Below are 17,930 nucleotides of genomic sequence, written 5' to 3' on the forward strand. Positions count from 1 at the left end.
ACAATTATGTGCTGGGGGCTAGCCCCCCCTAGCACATGTGACTTACTGTTGGCGGAAGAATGTGAGGAGCGGCACTGGAGGAAGCATGCAGAGCCAATGCTTCCTGTATCTCTCCTCACAGGTGGAGTGCATTTTTTATCACTCCTCCTGTGACAGGACGAAGCCAGAACTATACAGGAAGCATCGGCTCTGTTCTGTCACAGCGGACACAGACAGCCGGGCCATTACACGACACTTGCGGGTGTCCGGGAGACCCCCGCACCTCACGGGACACTTGGGATGTCTGGCGACAAGACACCTGCCGCAGTGTAGCCCAGGTGCCAGACCGATAATTCTAGTCGCCAATGCGACCTGGCGCCTGGGGTTTGCCGAGCCATGCCCGAAATCCATTGAAGAATCGGCTCGGGTGAGGATAGTGCTGGATGTTTGATCCCTAGACAGGAAAGTGTCCTATGAAAAATCAGCAGCTATTGTATTTGTAGCTGCGGATTTAGGGGGGGGGGGGGGGGGACTGAAGCCCCTCTAACTTGTTTGTATATATTTTCTAAATTCAGAGAATATGTAGAAAACAAAGCCAGTTTAATTTCAGGTCACTGTATTTGCGCAACTGCTTATCAACCTACTCCCTAAAAATTTTTTTAATGCACACAAGACCATAAAATCCCATCCCCAACTGTTTTCTAAAACAAAGAAGATGGCAATACCCAAAACGTGTTACCTAATTGGCGTTAACATGTGAACCAATGACTTAGATGTATACATTTGCATTTATTGGAAATACCCAAAATGCGGTACGTAACTGGCGTTAAAAGAATGTTCAGCTTCCCCAGCCCAATTATGTCTGGGTCTCATCTCTAAAAAGAGAAATTATAGCTGTTGACATTCTTCCAAATAGGCATGAGCATTGCTGAACAAGCATTACCTTCTTTTTCTTCTTTTTCTGGGTCTTTCGGCTGGCTGAACTTTGCAGAAGTGCCTGAAAAGACAAAATAAATTGGTGACTAAATGAGCAAATAGTATACAAATTTACTGGCCAGTAAAGTCGTTTCTCTAGGCTGGAACATAATTGCAGGGTTATCAGAGGATGAAGAACATTACAGAAAATGGTCTACAGAAACCATTTTACAAATTATCTAGAGCTACTTTCAGCTTTGGAGAAAAAAAAAAAAAAAAAATGGTTCTAAAGGCAGAGTTTTTTTTTTTTTTTTTTTTTATCTTAATGCATTCTATGCATTAAGATTAAACCTTCTGTGTGCTGCAGCCCACCTCAGTCCCCCTAATACTTACCTGAGCCCCATCTTGATCCAGCAATGTTGCACGTGAGCTTTGGCTGTCCGGGACTCTCCATCCTGATTGGCTGAGACACAGCAGCAGGCACCATTGGCTCCCACTACAGTCAGTCAGTGAGCCGAGAGAGACACACAGACACGAGTTGAGGCTCCGTGTCTGAATGGACACAGCAGTGGCTCGGCTGTCCCCATAGCAAGCAGCTGTGGGGCACTCCGCAGGAGGGAGACTTTAATATCACTTTAAGGATGTTGCGAACAGTAGTTTTTACAATCCAACTTTACGGTCATTTTTCTGACTATCAGGTGGAACACAAAAAAACAAAATGGCACCTCATGGTTTTCATACAAAAGAATTTAAGTAATACTGTGATATTGGGGCTACCAATGCCGACAAAAATAAATAAACCTGTTCTGCTGACCCAATGGTTTCAATGTATTGAGTCAGGAAAGGTTAAACCCATCAGGAAAGGTGGATGTCCTCCTCTATCATCTAGGTCAATTATACAAAGTTTTAAAACGAGATGAAAAGGAGTGCTGGGTAGCTGGCATTGCTAGACAGATCAGCAATTGGAAATTTCTATGTTTTGCTAATAATGTCTGCTGTGGCAATTTTGGTAGTTTAAGTATTTAAAAAGTCCACACAAATGTCCACTTACTTTTAATTCTGTATCCTGCACCTCAAACTCAGACTTGTACAATTCTGGCTCAAAGGGACCACTTGTTATTCTCATGGGGCCATTAGGCATCAACAGAACTGTAAACTTAAACTGTGCAACGTGTTCTCCTGAGAAAAGGAAATGCAACATTAACTTAAAATGTACAGACCACAAATACAGACTCCACAACATTCTCTAAATCTTAAAAATGAAAAGCTTAGTTTTTTTTCTGCCAATGGTCTGAAGTATTGAAGCTGTGTCTGTCAATGAAAGAAAGAAATGCAGTGTGCAATCTCACCTTCCTTTTCATAGAGTACATTAAAAGGTTGGAGCAATTCATGCTTTGCACATTCCACCACACCCATCCTTGCCTTCTTTTCATCTTCAAACGCCCTGTAAAAAGGTTGAATAATGAAACTTAGGAATACACACACTTCCTCACTGAACCCAACATAGTAAGTTTTAGATTTCTTTCAAATGTTTTTGAAGGTTATTTAACCGGTTGCCGACCGCCGCACGACTATATACTGCGGCGGTCAGCCCCGGCCAGGCAGAGTGACGTATCGGTACGTCACTCGCCTGTCACTAACTTGCGAGCCTATCGCGGGCGGGCGCGCGCCCCGCCGCGGCTCGTTCACAGGCAAGTCAGTGCGTGTGACCGGCGGACTCGATGTCCGCCAGTCACACTGCGATCGCTCCTGTGAAGGGAGAAAGACAGAGCAGCTTGTGTAAACAAGCTGCCTGTCAGTTCTCCCTGTGTAAAAGTAAAGATCTGACCGTTCTACTATGTAGAACGGTTGATCTTTGCTTTTACACCAATAGGAATGTCCCTACACAGTAGAAAGCACGCCCCTAGGACACACTTAACCCCTCCCTTCCCAATAAAGTTAACCCCTTCCCTGCCAGTGTCATTTTTGCAGTAACAGTGCATATGTATAGCACTGATTACTGCAGTAATGTCACTGGTAACCCCAAAAGTGTCAAAAATGTCAGTCAAGGGTCCGATCTGTCCGCCGCAATGTCGCAGTACCGAAAAAAAAAAAATCGCAGATCGCCGCCATTACGCGTTAAAAAAAAAACACCAAAAATGACAAAAATCTTTCTCTTTGTTAGTAAACGCGATAACTTTTGCGCAAACCAATCAAAATACGCTTTTTGCGATTTTTTTTACCAAACATAGGTAGCATAAAACAAATTGGCCGAAAAATGTTAAAAAATTTTGATTTTTACTTTTTTTTTTGGGGAATTTCATATAAAAAAATGTGAAAAATAGTTATTTTTGCAAAATTTACGCTCTTTTTTTGTTTATAGCGCGTGATCAAAAAATCGCACAGGTGATCAAATACCACCAAAAGAAAGCTCTGTTTGTGGGAAAAAAAAGGACGTCAAATTCGTTTAGGTACAGCGTCGCACGACCGCGCAATTGTCCGTTAAAGTCACGCAGTAAAAAAAAAAAAATCGCAAAAAAACCCCTGGTCCTTTAGCAGCCAAATCCTCCGGGGCTTAAGTGGTTAAAAGGCCAATAAACTGCTGCATACAGATATTTCAGCAGTGAATTCACAACTTTCCATAGAAGAAGCAATTTCTATCTAAGAACCAGAAAAAGGAATGACTCAACACATGCATTATTGCGTGCTGCAACATATACATATAGTGTGAATTTAGCCTTTCTAGAGAGCATACAGTGGTCAGCAAAGTTACAATGAACATTGCTGCATCCAGAAAACAAGCCAAATGAAATAAGTGCACGCAGCTCTAGAAGGCCGATTAGAGTGCAGCTTCCTTTAGTGACCCTGTACCAGGGAAAAAAAAAAAAAAAAAAACAGTTCCGTGCCAATTATTTAATACATGTAGGTTTACATTTTAGACTTAAAAAAATAAATAAAAATAAAAGTAGGAGCATACCATACCTAAGAGTAAATGGCATGGCACCAAAACGTCTCTCAACTTCACTGAAAAAGGCACGAGAGGTTTTCATCTTCAGTCCATACTGTTTAGTTGGATCCCTTTTGTAAATTGTTGTTCTCTGTCCAGCATCCTTTGCCTAATTCAAGATTAAAAATTATAAAATTAATACGGTCAGCCTAATTTGCATTACTTGAAAAAAAATAAATAAAAGATGTTCTAAACATTTACTAAGGTAACTGTTCTGATGTAGAAAAGCCTTGTGTGCATATACTTGCATTATTATTCAAATCTACTGTTTGGGAACTCCTTGGATGCTAAGCCCAAGCCAGACATGAGGCTTTGACTTCTGCCCCCAATATTCAAGTGCTAAACATCTGAACCTAATGATCAGCTCCAGCTTTTAAGGGTCTTAATGAAGTTGAGGCCCCATGTATCACCTTGGGCTAAGATAAAAGGTGCCTGCACTTCAGCATTATTTTTTTAATAAAATGTTTAACAGGTTCACTTAAAGCGCAACTCCACTTTTGTGGAGGGGAAAAAAAAAAAAAAAAACAACATTCCCCTCTGGGTGATCTATGTACATTGCAAGGATTATAACAGCCTTTGTTGCAGATTCCTAACTTTTGTTATTCTGAAGAAATCACTTTGTTCCTCTGTGCTGAGTGGATCTAATGGAGTGGTTTCATAATTATCTATCAGCTGTAGAACACTAATGAGGAAATCTGCAGGGTCTGCATCCCTTTGATGTGTTCTGATTGGGAATATCTCACCAAAAATTACATTTTTGTTGCAGGAGTTGCCTGAAATCTGACTTGTATCTTAGGCAGACTTCTAAGAAAATCAGTGAGCCAATCACACAAGCAGGAAATTATGTTTCTGGGGTGTGTTCAGTACACATTCTGTGTACAGAACAACTCCAGGTAGCCATATTGCATTGCATTTTCAGAAAATGACAGCAGCTGCAGACTGAAAAGGAAAGGTCATTTTTAACAACACTCAAATACAATATGACTTGTGTCGCAGTTGTATACGCTATATTCCCCCCCCCCCCCCCCCCACGAAAGTGGAGTTACCCTTTAAACCAGGCATGTCCAACCTGCGGCCCGGAACCACAGGCAATGCGGCCCACTGCCCCCTGACAATTTTTTATTTATTTTTTTGCTGGGGAGGAAGTTGAGTCGGGGGCACGGCCACAGCAGCTTCCAACTAAATGTAGGCAGAGGCTGCCTTGGAAGGGAGGGGAGTGGGGCCGGATTACAAACAGAGCGGAGATCTACTGCTTACCCGGCGGCTGCTGTCATACGAAGCCCCGCCTCCTGGACCTGCTCCTATGATAGACAGCACATTGGTGACATCTATCATAGGAGCTGGTGCAGGAGGCAGGACTTTGTATGACAGCGGTCACCGGGTAAGCGGGAGTTTCCTGCTCTGTGTAATTTTGTAGCTCTCCCCTCTCTTCATTGCAGACTGCATTGAATGGGCACGCACTGATGAGGCTGCATTGGATGGGCTTGCACTGGTGAGGCTGCATTGGATGGGCACTGATCAGGCTGCATTGGTTGGGCACGCACTGGTGAAGCTGCATTGGATGGGCACTGTTTAGGCTGCATTGTATGGGCACTCACTAGGCTTCTGCGGGAGGACTTAGGATGTCTGCAGTCAGTGACAGAGCCGCTGCTTCCTGTATAGTTCTGCCTCTGTCACAGGCGGAGTGATATGAAATGCACCCCTCCCCTGCCTGTGACAGCAGCCATACAGGAAGCAGCTCTGCTCTCTACTGCAGTCGCTGCTTCCTCCAGCAGTACCCGCATGACCAGCATTACCCACCAGCAGTACCCGCCAGAAGTCTGCAAATAAGTAGAAAAGGTATGTGCATTAGCGTGTCTAAATTGTTGCAATATGTTTTTAATAACTAGTTGTGTTTTGTCATAGTAGGTCATGTCCTTTTTCATACATGTATGAATAGGGACATGACATTTTCTTGCTGCCTATGTCACATGTGCTATGTCACATGTGCTAGGGGTGCAACTAGCCCCCAGCACATAACTGTAAATATCCCAGCATGTGCAGGGTTTCTGACTTCTCGCACCATGACCACTTCAAATCACTGGAGTGGTCATGATGGATAGGGTGTTCCCTTTAATATCTCTCAGAAGAAGTAAACCTCTGTATACCGATTCCATTTTATTTGATCATCATCTAGTTGTGTCAAATTAGTGCTGGGGGACGGGGCGTGGCGGCAGCATTTTATTACTTATACCTTAACTATAGTATATATTTTGTATGCGGCCCGAGAAAATTTCTCTACACTCAATGTGGCCCAGAGAAGCCAAAAGGTTGGACACCCATGCTTTAAACCATACCACTCTACACAACTCACCTTTCCCTCCCCAGTGCTAATAAGAACATCAATAGCATAAACTTCATGAACTTCAAATTCTGCCTTTTCATGGTCCTTCCTACAAAAAAAATGAAAAAAAGAAAGATGAAATCCAATTCAACTATTTTTTTTTTTCAGCTACAAGCAAATGGAAAACCAGAGATGCACAACAATGCAATAAATACCAGTCACAGCGGAGAAATGCAAAGTGCATTTCCATGCACATACAGAAGATCTTACAGAAGCAACAGTTATGCATATATCATTTGCCCAGCCACACCTGTTTTCTCATATAGATATCAGAAACCCAAACCACTGACTTCTCAGGAAGTTTATCTTGAAGCATTAGAATGCCTTATACCAGGGATCCTCAAACTATGGCCCTCCAGCTGTGGCGGAACTACACATCCCATGAGGCATTGTAAAACTAACATTCACAGACATGACTAGGCATGATGGGAATTGAAGTTACCGAACTAGAGGGCCATAGATTAAAGACCCCCATCTTATACCCTCAACTGCAGCTTCTTACTACCTACCGGATATAAAATGATTTTGTGTTACACAACAGTCTACCCAAAAAACGTGTATGAGATTCCTTTTTTTTGTATGGAAGACTGAGCTCTGTAACCCCCAATGTGTAGGCCGAATTTTAAGCCAATTTCAGTACTAGCATTCTGCTAGCGGCAAACAGATTGTGTCTTCACCAAGATTAGTATGCCAATCCAAATTGGAGTTTAAAAAATAGGGCAAAATACATGAGTGAAACAATTACTAATAAGCGTTCAAAAAAAATAAATGTTGCTAATCTTAACCACCACATTCCAGTATCTCACAAGTTTGGAACATATCCACAGAAGGTCTCCCTAATCTGAGCTGCATTTGCTGCAAGAATGGAGCATCTGACTCCAGTATATAAAAAAGGTAGGGGGTCCTACATGCTCTTGAGATTAAAGCACGTCTCCTCAGATAGGGTAATGTAAATAAGGACATCTTGCCAAGGAGTTGAGCAGTAGGTCGAAAACAAGCCCGAGCTGCAATGCTAAGTTGTAAGGTCTAGACTTTGTCTGTCATGGCAAGTTCTTCTGCCTCCCCCACCCAAAACCCACTGAGGGGTCTTCATAGTAATGGATCATGGCCTTGGACCTATATAGCAACCCCGCATCTAACTACACAAAATGAGCACCTAAGCAGGATCCAGAGCCTGAAACATTACAGGCCATCACTATAGCATGGGGACTGAGTGCAATTCTTAAGGTATTACAGAGGTTACACAGATCTCGATGTACCGTTTCTTTTTCTATAGTAGAAGGCAGCAAAGAGCTGACTGATGAATCCTAAATGAAATAAAGTAACTGCATTGTGTGATTTTATATTTGCTTAATAAAGAAGTTTGCTGCACTAATAGGGCATGTGCTTTCCTGGTTCATTTTTGGAAGGAAGGAAGGAAGGAAGGAGGAAGTGAGAGGGGGGGGGGGGGAGGGAGGACCCAAGGTTAAACTATAGCCAACCAGGTAAACAGGAGCTCAACCAAAACAACTGGAGCCCATCTGAAAAAAAACAAATACACCCTCAAAGAGGACTAGGTCCTCTAAACAGCAGCCTGCAAAACCTTGCGGCCAAAAGAAGCATCTGCATATGCCAACATCCACTTTGTAGAACTTTGTGAAAGTGTGCACCAACAGGTGGCTGCCTTGCAAACCTGCGTCACTGACACCTGAAGATGGAAGGCCCAAGAGGAACTGAAAGCCCGAGTAGAGTGCACCTTGATAGGGAAAGGAGGAACCCGACCCTTGGTGGAATAGGCCTGAATCATCTGTCTGATCCATCTGGAAATGGTTGCAGAGGAAGCGGACAACCCTTTCCGAGTCCCATTCGCAAGCACAAATGGTGAGTGACTTTCCTGAAAGACTCCGTAGTTGCCAGGTACACCCTAATTGCCCAGACCACATTCAAGGCATGCATAGCAAATTCATTCGGATGTTTTGGCCTGGGACACAGGGAAGGCAACACAATGTCTTCATTCAAATGAAAAATCAGAGACAACCTTTGGAAGGAACAACGGACAGGGGCGAAGAACTACCTCATCTCAACCAACGAGTAAGGTGAACGACAAGATAACGCCGCCAACTCAACATCCTGCGCACAGAGGTGATGGCCACCAAAAAGGCCACCTTCTGGGACAGTGTAAGCAGGGGAATCTCCCAAAGATTCTCAAAAAGGAGAATACTGAAGGACAGAGCCCCAAATTGAGGTCCCAAGGCAGTTACAGAGACCACACTCTGCCAAGTGCAAAACTCCCTGAAGAAAGGTACGCACCAAGGAGTGTGGCCAAGGGAAGGGAGATTGCCAAGGCCAACACCTGGCCCTTGATAGTACTCTAGGCCAGTTTCTGCTCAACCCCCCAATTGAAGGAAGGTCAAAATCCGAGCCACTAAAAAATGGCAAGGATGAACCCCAAGAGACTCACACCCATCTGATGTACATCTTCTACGTACGATGGTAGGTCTTCCTAGAAGTAGATTTCCTAGCTTTTAACAGCATTGGAATTACGGACTCAGACAAACCTCTATCCAACAGCACCTGGCATTCAACAGCCAAGCCGTCAAAGCCAGTGGCTGTAAAGCAGGATGGAAGATTGGCCCTTGGGACAACAGATTCTCCCTATGAGGAAGCTTCCAAGGAACGTCAACGACCAGCTGCACCAGATCGGCATACCAAACCCGGCGAGGCCAGTTCGGGGGGACACTAAAATGACCGTATTCCTTTCTGCCTTGATCCTGCGTAGAAGCCTTGGCAGAAGCTTGAGGAGAGAAGGCGTAAATCAGACAATACTGACCCCACGGGGCCACCAGTGTGTTTGTGGCATCCGCAAGAGAACCCCATGACTGCCACAAACCTCTGCACTTTTCTGTTGAGCCGAGACGCCAAAAGATCCACTTGGGGGATGCCCCACAGGAGACAACTGATGAAACATCTCTGGGTGAAGCCTGCTAACTGAGGTAATCCGCCTGCCAGTTTACCACCCTGGTAATGTGTATGATGGAGAGGACTGGAACGAAACATTCTGCCCACCTTAGAATACTGGCTACCTCCAGAGCCATCAGGACACTTCTTGTGCCCTCCGGAAGATGGACATAAGCCACGGCCGTGGCATTGTCCAATTGAATGCGCACTGGACATCCCTGAAGACGAGCCGTCCAATGTTCCAGACAGTCTGATCGCTCGGAGTTCCAGGACATTGATCGGTAGTCTGGACTCTTCCAGTGTCCAGACCCCCTGAGCAGAATTTTTGGCGAGGACACCTCCCTACCCGGACAGGCTGGCATTCGCGGTGACCACTGTCCAATACAAGGGGAGGGAGGAAGGATTTGTCCAGCCGAAGAACTAATCCACCATATCAGGGACTCTTCATTCCCCGGCTCAGCCAGATCGGATTGTCCAGAGACTGTGGATTGTCCCATTTGCTCAGAATCTGCTTTTGCAGAGACCTCGTATGGAACTGTGCAAACGGAACCGCCTAGAAGGTAGACACCATTAGGACCAGCACCCACATGCAAGCCTGGAGGGATAACCATCTGCTGGACAGCAGGAGACAAATTGCAGCTTGCAGTTTTTGGAGTTTGTCCAGAGGAAGGAGCACTCTGGCTAAGGCAGAGTCCAGAGTCAGACCCAGATAGTCCAGCTTTGTGGACGGAACCAGATCAGACTTCTGAAAATTCAGAATCCAGCCGAACTCCTTCAGGAGTTTGTATGGTGATCTCCAGGCTTTCCACCAGAGCAGTAGGAGACTCCGCTCGCAGAACCCCCGCTGGCGTAACAATACTACCACTAGGGCCAACACTTTTGTGAAGACCTGAGGAGCGGAGGCGAGACCAAAGGGTAACGCCACAAACTGATAATGCTCCTCTCCCACGGCAAAGCGGAGGAAGGGACCAGCACATATTGGGAGTGTGAAGGTAAGCGTCCTTGATGTCGATAGAGGCACGAAAATCCTCCTGATGCAAGATGTCACCACCATTCTGAACTTCTGCACCTGTACAAAGCAGTTCTGCTCCTTGAGGTCCAGGACTGGACACACCTTGCCTTCCTTCCTGGGAACTGTAAACAGGTTTGAGTAAAAACCCCAAAAACATTCCGATGTCATAACCGGAACAATCCCTCCCGTGAAGTAACAGGTCTTGCACCGCCCAAAAAGACCCTGTAAGCGGGGGCAGCTGGAGGGAAAGAACCTTACCGGAGGGTGGAAACGAAACTCAAACTTTTAGACGGACCGTATGACTTAGTGGACCCACTTGACTTGTACCAGGGAAGTCCACGGGTCCAGAAGCCAGCAATGATGCCCCCCCCCCCCCCCCCCCAGATACGGGCGAGGGTGCACCTTCACGCTGCAGGAGCATTGTCTGCGGGTCTGGAGCAGCTCGCTCCTGACTTGCCAGACAAAGTTCGCTTGGATCCACCAGAGGCGGCCCTGAAAGGCTTTGATCTTGTGTCAGTCACCTCAGAGGGATGAAAAAAAACGTATGTCCTGAGAAAACTGGCCCACTTCAACGAGGGTCCTTGCCCTTACTAGACTGCAGAAGAAAGGTACTCTTCTCCCACTGTGAGACCCTTGATGTCCTTGAAAAACCAGTCAAGGCCTTTTAGAAGTCTGGTCTGTAGAGCAGCATTTGAGCCACAAAATATGCCGAAGGACCACTGACGAAACAGAGAGCCTAGCAACTAGGGGAGCCACATCCAAAGGAGGCATCCACAGATCAACTGAAGCCCCTGGACCAACTGGTTCGCCAGCTCAGCAAAGAGGGGGGGGGGGGGGGGGGGTTGGGGGAGAGAGAGCTGCTCCCCCAACCTGTTAACAGCGTAAAAGCTTAACCCACTCAGAGTTTGCGTCACAAGGGCAATGGTGAATATCGGCCTCAGCGCTGAACCAGCAACAATGTACATATTGCAGAAGCTGTTCAGCAGGGAATGACGCGCCTGCACTGGAAGTGACAAGTGACTCCGGTGCAGGCGCATTGACTCCTGGGATCGCCGACGCTCTTCTCCTAGGTGTCAATGCAAGGAGGAAGAGATGTTGTGGGCCTCGGCCGCAGAGGGAGGAAGAGGAAGGAAGGTAAGTGAAACAAAAAAAAAAATTCTTTCAGGTTCATCTAAGCTAGCGGACGTGCAAAACGGAATTTTTGTAAAATCTTACCTGTAAAATTCCTTTCTCTGAGTCCTCCGACAGTCGCCGCCTCTTCATATTCGTCACATATGGGGTATTAGACTTTGCTCCGAAGGAGTAGCTAGGCAACAGAATATGTTAACAATAAAGCTTTAACATATCCCACCCTCAAGGGGTGGTCCCCTCAGTCAATACCCTCCTACTTCCTGCAACCATATCTCAGTTTTAGTGGAATAGCAGTAGAGTATACAACCAAACCCCAAAAGAGGGGCGGGGGCGGCCACTGTCGGAGGACTCAGAGAAAGGAATTTTACAGGTAAGATTTTACAAAAATTCCGTTTTCTCTTACGTCCTCCGACAGTCGCCGCCTCTTCATATTCGTCACATATGGGGACGTCCCAAAGCAGTGCAAACATGAGGGGTGGGAAACGCATCCGCGCCGAAAGGCAACGCAGTCTCCACATCAAAGAAAGGAACCTTACCAAAGGAAGGAAACCAGCTGGGCAACAGCAAAAATAAGTGCTCAACAGGAGCAACAACCCAGGAAAAGACAAAAAAACCAGGGGATGCAAAAGATATCCCAACCGCCAGGAGTCCCCAACAAGGGACCCTAGGGAACAGCCGCACTAAGGACCTTGCGGCCAAAGGAAGCATCCGCCGATGCCCGAACATCTACTTTGTAGAATTTCGTGAAAGTGTGCACGGTCGACCAAGTCGCCGCCTTACACACCTGGGCTACAGAAGCCCCATGACGACAGGCCCAAGACGTACTCAGAGATCTAGTAGAGTGCGCCTTCACAGGCACAGGGGGAACCTTCCCTTGCAAAGCATAGGCCTGTTCAAGGGTCTGCCTGATCCATTTGGCGATGGTAGAGGCCGAAGCCGCCATGCCCTTCCGAGGACCCTCTGGAAGAACAAACAAGGAGTCCGTCTTACGAAAAGACTCAGTCGATTTAAGGTAAACCCTTATCGCCCGAACAACATCCAGAGAGTGCAATCTCACCTCCTTTGGATGTTTAGGCTTCGTGCACAACGAAGGCAAAACAATATCCTCATTAAGATGGAATTCCGAAACTCGTTTCGGCAGAAAAGAAGGATTAGGTCGCAAGACCACCTTATCCAAATGAACAACCAGGTACGGAGACTTGCAGGACAAAGCCGCCAGTTCCGACACTCTGCGAGCCGAAGTGATCGCCACCAAAAAGGCGACCTTTTTGGACAACATAGACAACGAGATCTCCCTGATCTGTTCAAAAGGAGCACGTTGTAACACAGATAGAACGAGATTCAAGTCCCAAGGGGGCAAAGGATCCCTCCTAGGAGGAACCAGATGCCGCACACCCTGAATAAAAGTGCCAACCAAGGAGTTGGAAGCCACGGGACGTTGAAACAGAACGGCCAGCGCAGACACCTGACCCTTTATCGTAGCCAGCGCCAAACGCTGATCGACACCCGTCTGAAGGAAAGACAGCACACAGGAAACCGAGTACGTGCGGGATGAAAACCCCCTGGACTCACACCAGGCAAAATAGGCCTTCCAAGTACGGTAATAAAACCTTCCCCGAGGAAGACTTCCTCGCGTTGATCAAAGTATGAACGACCTCTGGAGAGAGACCCTTCTCCTTCAGGACCTCGGTCTCAACAGCCAGGCCGTCAAAGCCAGCGACTGTAAAGCAGGATGGTAAATCGGTCCTTGAGACAGTAGATCGTCTCGAAGAGGCAGACGCCAAGGGGCGTCGACCGCCAGATTCACGAGGTCGGCGTACCAGGACCGGCGAGGCCAGTCCGGTGCCACAAGAATCACCGTGCTGCGTTCCGAGTGTAACCTGCGAAGGAACCTGGACAGCAACTGAATCGGTGGAAACGCGTACATCAGCCTGTACTGATGCCACGGGGCCACTAACGCGTCCGACGCGTCTGCCCGAGGGTCGCGCGTCCTTGCCACGAACCTCTTCACCTTGTAGTTGAGGCGAGACGCGAACAGGTCCACATCTGGAAGACCCCACCTCGCGCACAACGTCTGGAAGACAGCCGGATGGAGAGACCATTCCCCCTGATCCAGGGTCTGGCGACTCAGATAGTCCGCCTGCCAGTTCTCCACTCCCGGAATGTGAACCGCCGTTATCGCCGGGACATGAGTCTCGGCCCAAGACAGAATGTCGGCCACTTCTCGAGCCGCTCGGGCACTCCTGGTGCCCCCTTGGTGGTTGATGTAGGCCACCGCCGTGGCATTGTCCGTCTGCACCCGAACCAGGCAACCCTGCAGCCGGTCCGTCCAGCGATGAAGACAGAGCCTTATCGCACGCAATTCCAGAATGTTGATCGGAAGGGAAGACTCCCCCTCCGACCAAGTCCCCTGGGCGGACAGAACGCCCAGAACTCCACCCCAGCCCGATAGGCTGGCATCCGTGGTGATTACCGTCCACGAGATCGGACGAAACGACTTGCCCCCGGACACCAACGGGGACTAGAGCCACCACAGAAGGTTTTCCCTGGTGCGATGACTCAACGAGATCTGAAGATCCAGAGATTGAGGTCGCCCGTCCCACCTGGACAGGATCTCCGCTTGGAGACCCCGCGTGTGAAACTGCGCGAAAGGAATCGCCTCGAAGGCCGAGACCATCAATCCCAGACATCTCATACACGTCCGCAGAGACGAGGTCGGAACGTCCCTGAGGAACCTGACTTCCTCCTGAAGAGTCCTGAGTTTGTCTTCCGGCAGGAAGACCTTCGCCTGCACCGAGTCCAGTATCATTCCCAGATAGGGGAGACGAACCGACGGACTCAGTGTCGACTTTGGAACATTTATCGTCCAACCAAACTCCTGCAGAGTTTGCAGTGTGACAGACAGGTCCTCCTCCAGACCCTGTCTGGTCGCAGACCGAACCAGAATGTCGTCCAGATACCCCAGGACAGAAATGCCCTGGGCCCTCAATAATGCCAGAACCGGTGCAAGCACCTTGGTGAAGACCCGCGGAGCCGAGGCGAGACCAAAGGGCAACGCCACGAACTGGTAGTGATCCTCCGCAATGGCAAATCGAAGGTACCTCTGATGACCCTCGAATATGGGAATGTGAAGGTACGCATCCTTCAAATCGATGGAGGCCATGAATTCCCCCGGAACCAGGGCAGCCACCACCGACCGCAGGGATTCCATGCGGAACTTGCGAACCCGCACAGAGCGGTTCAGAGCCTTCAAGTCCAGAATCGGACGAACCTTGCCCTCCTTTCTGGGCACGGTGAACAGATTGGAATAAAACCCCCGAAACCTGTCCCGATGAGGCACCGGAACCACCACTCCCTGAGCCCTCAGGTCCCGCACCGCCAGGTGCAGATCCCGCAGGCGCTCTGGAGACAGTTGAAGATTTGAGGGAAAAAATCTGCTCTCCGGCCGAGAGAGAAACTCGATCTTGTAACCAGATCGAACGATTTCCAGAACCCATCTGTCCCGCACACGGGCCAACCAGGGCTGAAGAAAACCGAGCAAGCGTCCCCCCACCCCAAAACTGGGTGAGGGCGCCCCTTCAGGCCGAACTGTTATGGGCTGCAGGTCCGGATTGGCCGGACTTCTGTTTCCCAGACCAGGGCTTCTTCTGAGAGCCTTGGCCTTTGAACGGTTTGCCCTTGTAGTGCGGCCGAAAGGCACGAAAGGACCCCTGAGGGGGCCGAAAATTTGCATGCTTCTTCCCAGAAGCCCCCTTAGCCTTGGGGAAATGGGGCAAGAGAGTGCTCTTACCCCCGGTGATCCCCTTAATCAACACATCCAGGGACTCCCCAAAAAGGCGAGACCCATCATAAGGCAGATTGGCTAAGGTCTTACGTGAAGATTGGTCCACCGACCAACATTTCAACCAAACCAGGCGGCGAGACAACACCGCCACGCTGTGCACACGTGCAGCCAACGGAATCAGGTCCAGGTCCGCATCACACAGATACATGACACCCTGGTGGATCTGATCCACCATATCCAGGGTCGCCGCCGAGGCCGAATCGGCCACTAGGACGCGCCTAAGCATCTGCGTCCAACTTGCAATCGCCTGGGCCGCCATGAGAGAAGCAAACAGAGCCTTAAGCATAGAACCCGTAACAGAATAAGTATGACGGGCAAGAGACTCCAGTCTCCTATCCGTGGCATCACGGAAAACAGGGGAACCCTCTGCAGGAATCGCAGTGGCTTTGTTCAAAACCGCAATTGCATGATCCACTGGCGGAGGCACACACCACCGTTCATCAGTGGCAGGCGAGAAAGGATAACGCAGCTTGAATTTACTAGGTACCGCAAAAGGCTTGCGCAGATCGCGCCATTGATCCTTAACAGCGCGCTGAAAATCAGCATTGCAGGGAAAAACCTGCGGCGTCCTGCGTTTTCTCTGCGTCCCATAAGCCGCCAAGGCAGCGGGGGGACACACTTCGTCCTGCAAACGCAGCGTTTGCTTAATGGAAGCAATCAACTCATCCATGATTGCAAGCTCTTCAGGCGAGCCAGGGGGAGAATTATCGACCCCCTCAACTTCAGCCTCCCCCTCAGACCCCACTAGATCAAGAGAGGAGCTGGTCCCCGATAAGGAGGTCCCTGCCAGAACAGCCCCATCACCTTCACCCTCAGAATCAGAGGACAGAGCAACTCTGGGCCGTTTAGTAGATTGAGCAGCCACCAGCATTTGCACCTGGGCAGCAAGGCCAACCACAATCGTGGCTAAATCCCCCCCTGGGGGGGAAACAGCGGTCCCCTGGCTTTCCACCAATACTGTAGGAAATTTGCCCTCCTGAAAATCCATTGCCCCTGTAATGCCAGACAACCAAGGGTTAACTGCCCCTTTCTAGCAAGCGCGGCAAGCGCAGCCCACCGCACCACACTCAAGCACAATGAGACCCCCACAGGGAATATGCAAACTGAACACAGGCAATGGATAGCAAGAACAGAAGGATAAAACCTGAGGAGACCCTCGCTGCTGCCTCGATCGGTGTTCCTGGAAAGAGGAAGGGATGCTGCCAGGGCGCTCTATGTAAGCCTATGGAGGCTACAAGAAAATGGCCGCCATGCATGTAAACCATGCGGCCGGAGCGGGCGCCGGCAAAATGGCGTCGTTTGGCGCCGAAAACGCCGCTCCACAGTGCATTAAAACACACACATAACATCCCAATATAAGGATACATGTTAGATCGCCGCAGCGATCGCTGTATATGCCCAAACATGCCAAGAAAAAAACATGCCCCACAGCACACAGCTTCTCACACTGCCCAGCCTGACACACACAGTGTCATACAGCTCCCCCCCCCCCCCTTGCAGCCCACAGCATGCAGCCGAGAGATAGGGAGACAAGCAGCGTGAATAGAGGCAGGTTACACAGTCCCAGACTGATACCCCCCCCGACAGACAGGTCCCCACATAAATACACTTACCTCACATGGCGTGGGGAACACGCACAGGCGAACAAGCCGCTGCACATGAGGCAGGGAGAGTCGCAATTCAAGACGCACACAATGGAGGTTAAGAAACCGCACAGCGTCCGGTGAGGTAGCCACCTCACCAATCATCCCTGCACCGAACAGGGATGGGTCGTTCACTATGCCAGGAGCGTTACCTGGCTGAACGCTCGATGGCAGACTGGGAAGCCACTGACCCACGACCTGCGACCAGGGGGATCAGCCCGAGACCCAGTCCGCATGATCCTCTTCGTCCGAAGAACTAACTAACGCTGACAAAATAACAGCTAATGAAAGGTAGAGAGTAAAACTCAAACAAAATATTAAAAAGAAGAAAGAGTCTGGGACAGAAAGTCCCAGCACAGAGAGAGCCAGCCACTCCTGACAAGCTAGACATTAAAACTGAGATATGGTTGCAGGAAGTAGGAGGGTATTGACTGAGGGGACCACCCCTTGAGGGTGGGATATGTTAAAGCTTTATTGTTAACATATTCTGTTGCCTAGCTACTCCTTCGGAGCAAAGTCTAATACCCCATATGTGACGAATATGAAGAGGCGGCGACTGTCGGAGGACGTAAGAGAAAAATAGTTTTTAGGGTGGAACTCCGCTTTAAGGCCAAAAATCAAAATAAGGCAGCACAATTTATAAGATGCCAAAATAATAAGAGCTTTACAACTTAGAATATAAACACAAATAATGCATACACTAAACATAAATCCTAACTTACTTTTGCTGGTCAGTAGGGTTTTGAATGATGGTCTTCTCTCCATCAATAACATGTTGTTTTAACTGATGAGAAAGCATTCCTAGGGTGAAATACACAACATTAGCTTATACTGAATATATACAGTAAACAAGTTTGCTGTGTTTGAGAAAGCCTCTAAAACTGAACAGCCAGATCCATTTACTATGTAAGGGATCAACTTCCACCTCTGTACCTCCTAGCATGTAGTGTCCCCACTCTTAACTGCATGACAGCTTCCAGTTATTTTGCTCTTGTTGCCCAAATTTAAAATTCAGAATAGGTGTTGAGCAACACTGCAAATCCCAGCGACAAGAATCCACCAATTCCTGCAGCTGGGATTGACAGCTGCGTGTTGACAGC

At 48.4% G+C, this 17,930-nt stretch overlaps 1 protein-coding gene across 1 annotated transcript in view; it reads right to left on the reverse strand.

Annotated features, from left to right (window-relative positions):
* The window catches only part of PA2G4 (proliferation-associated 2G4), a 54,135-nt gene that overhangs the window by 7,061 nt on the left and 29,144 nt on the right, over positions 1-17,930 (reverse strand). Inside the window, exons 7-12 of the mRNA XM_082246863.1 lie at positions 17,553-17,631; positions 6,234-6,312; positions 3,856-3,989; positions 2,244-2,338; positions 1,946-2,073; positions 923-976 (exon numbers count right to left, since the gene is read on the reverse strand). Of these exons, the coding sequence (XP_082102989.1) occupies positions 923-976; positions 1,946-2,073; positions 2,244-2,338; positions 3,856-3,989; positions 6,234-6,312; positions 17,553-17,631 (569 nt within the window). The remainder of the gene's footprint in view (positions 1-922; positions 977-1,945; positions 2,074-2,243; positions 2,339-3,855; positions 3,990-6,233; positions 6,313-17,552; positions 17,632-17,930) is intronic.

This window comes from Pelophylax lessonae (genome assembly GCF_965119305.1).
Source record: "Pelophylax lessonae genome assembly, chromosome: 2".
Lineage (NCBI taxonomy): Eukaryota > Metazoa > Chordata > Amphibia > Anura > Ranidae > Pelophylax > Pelophylax lessonae.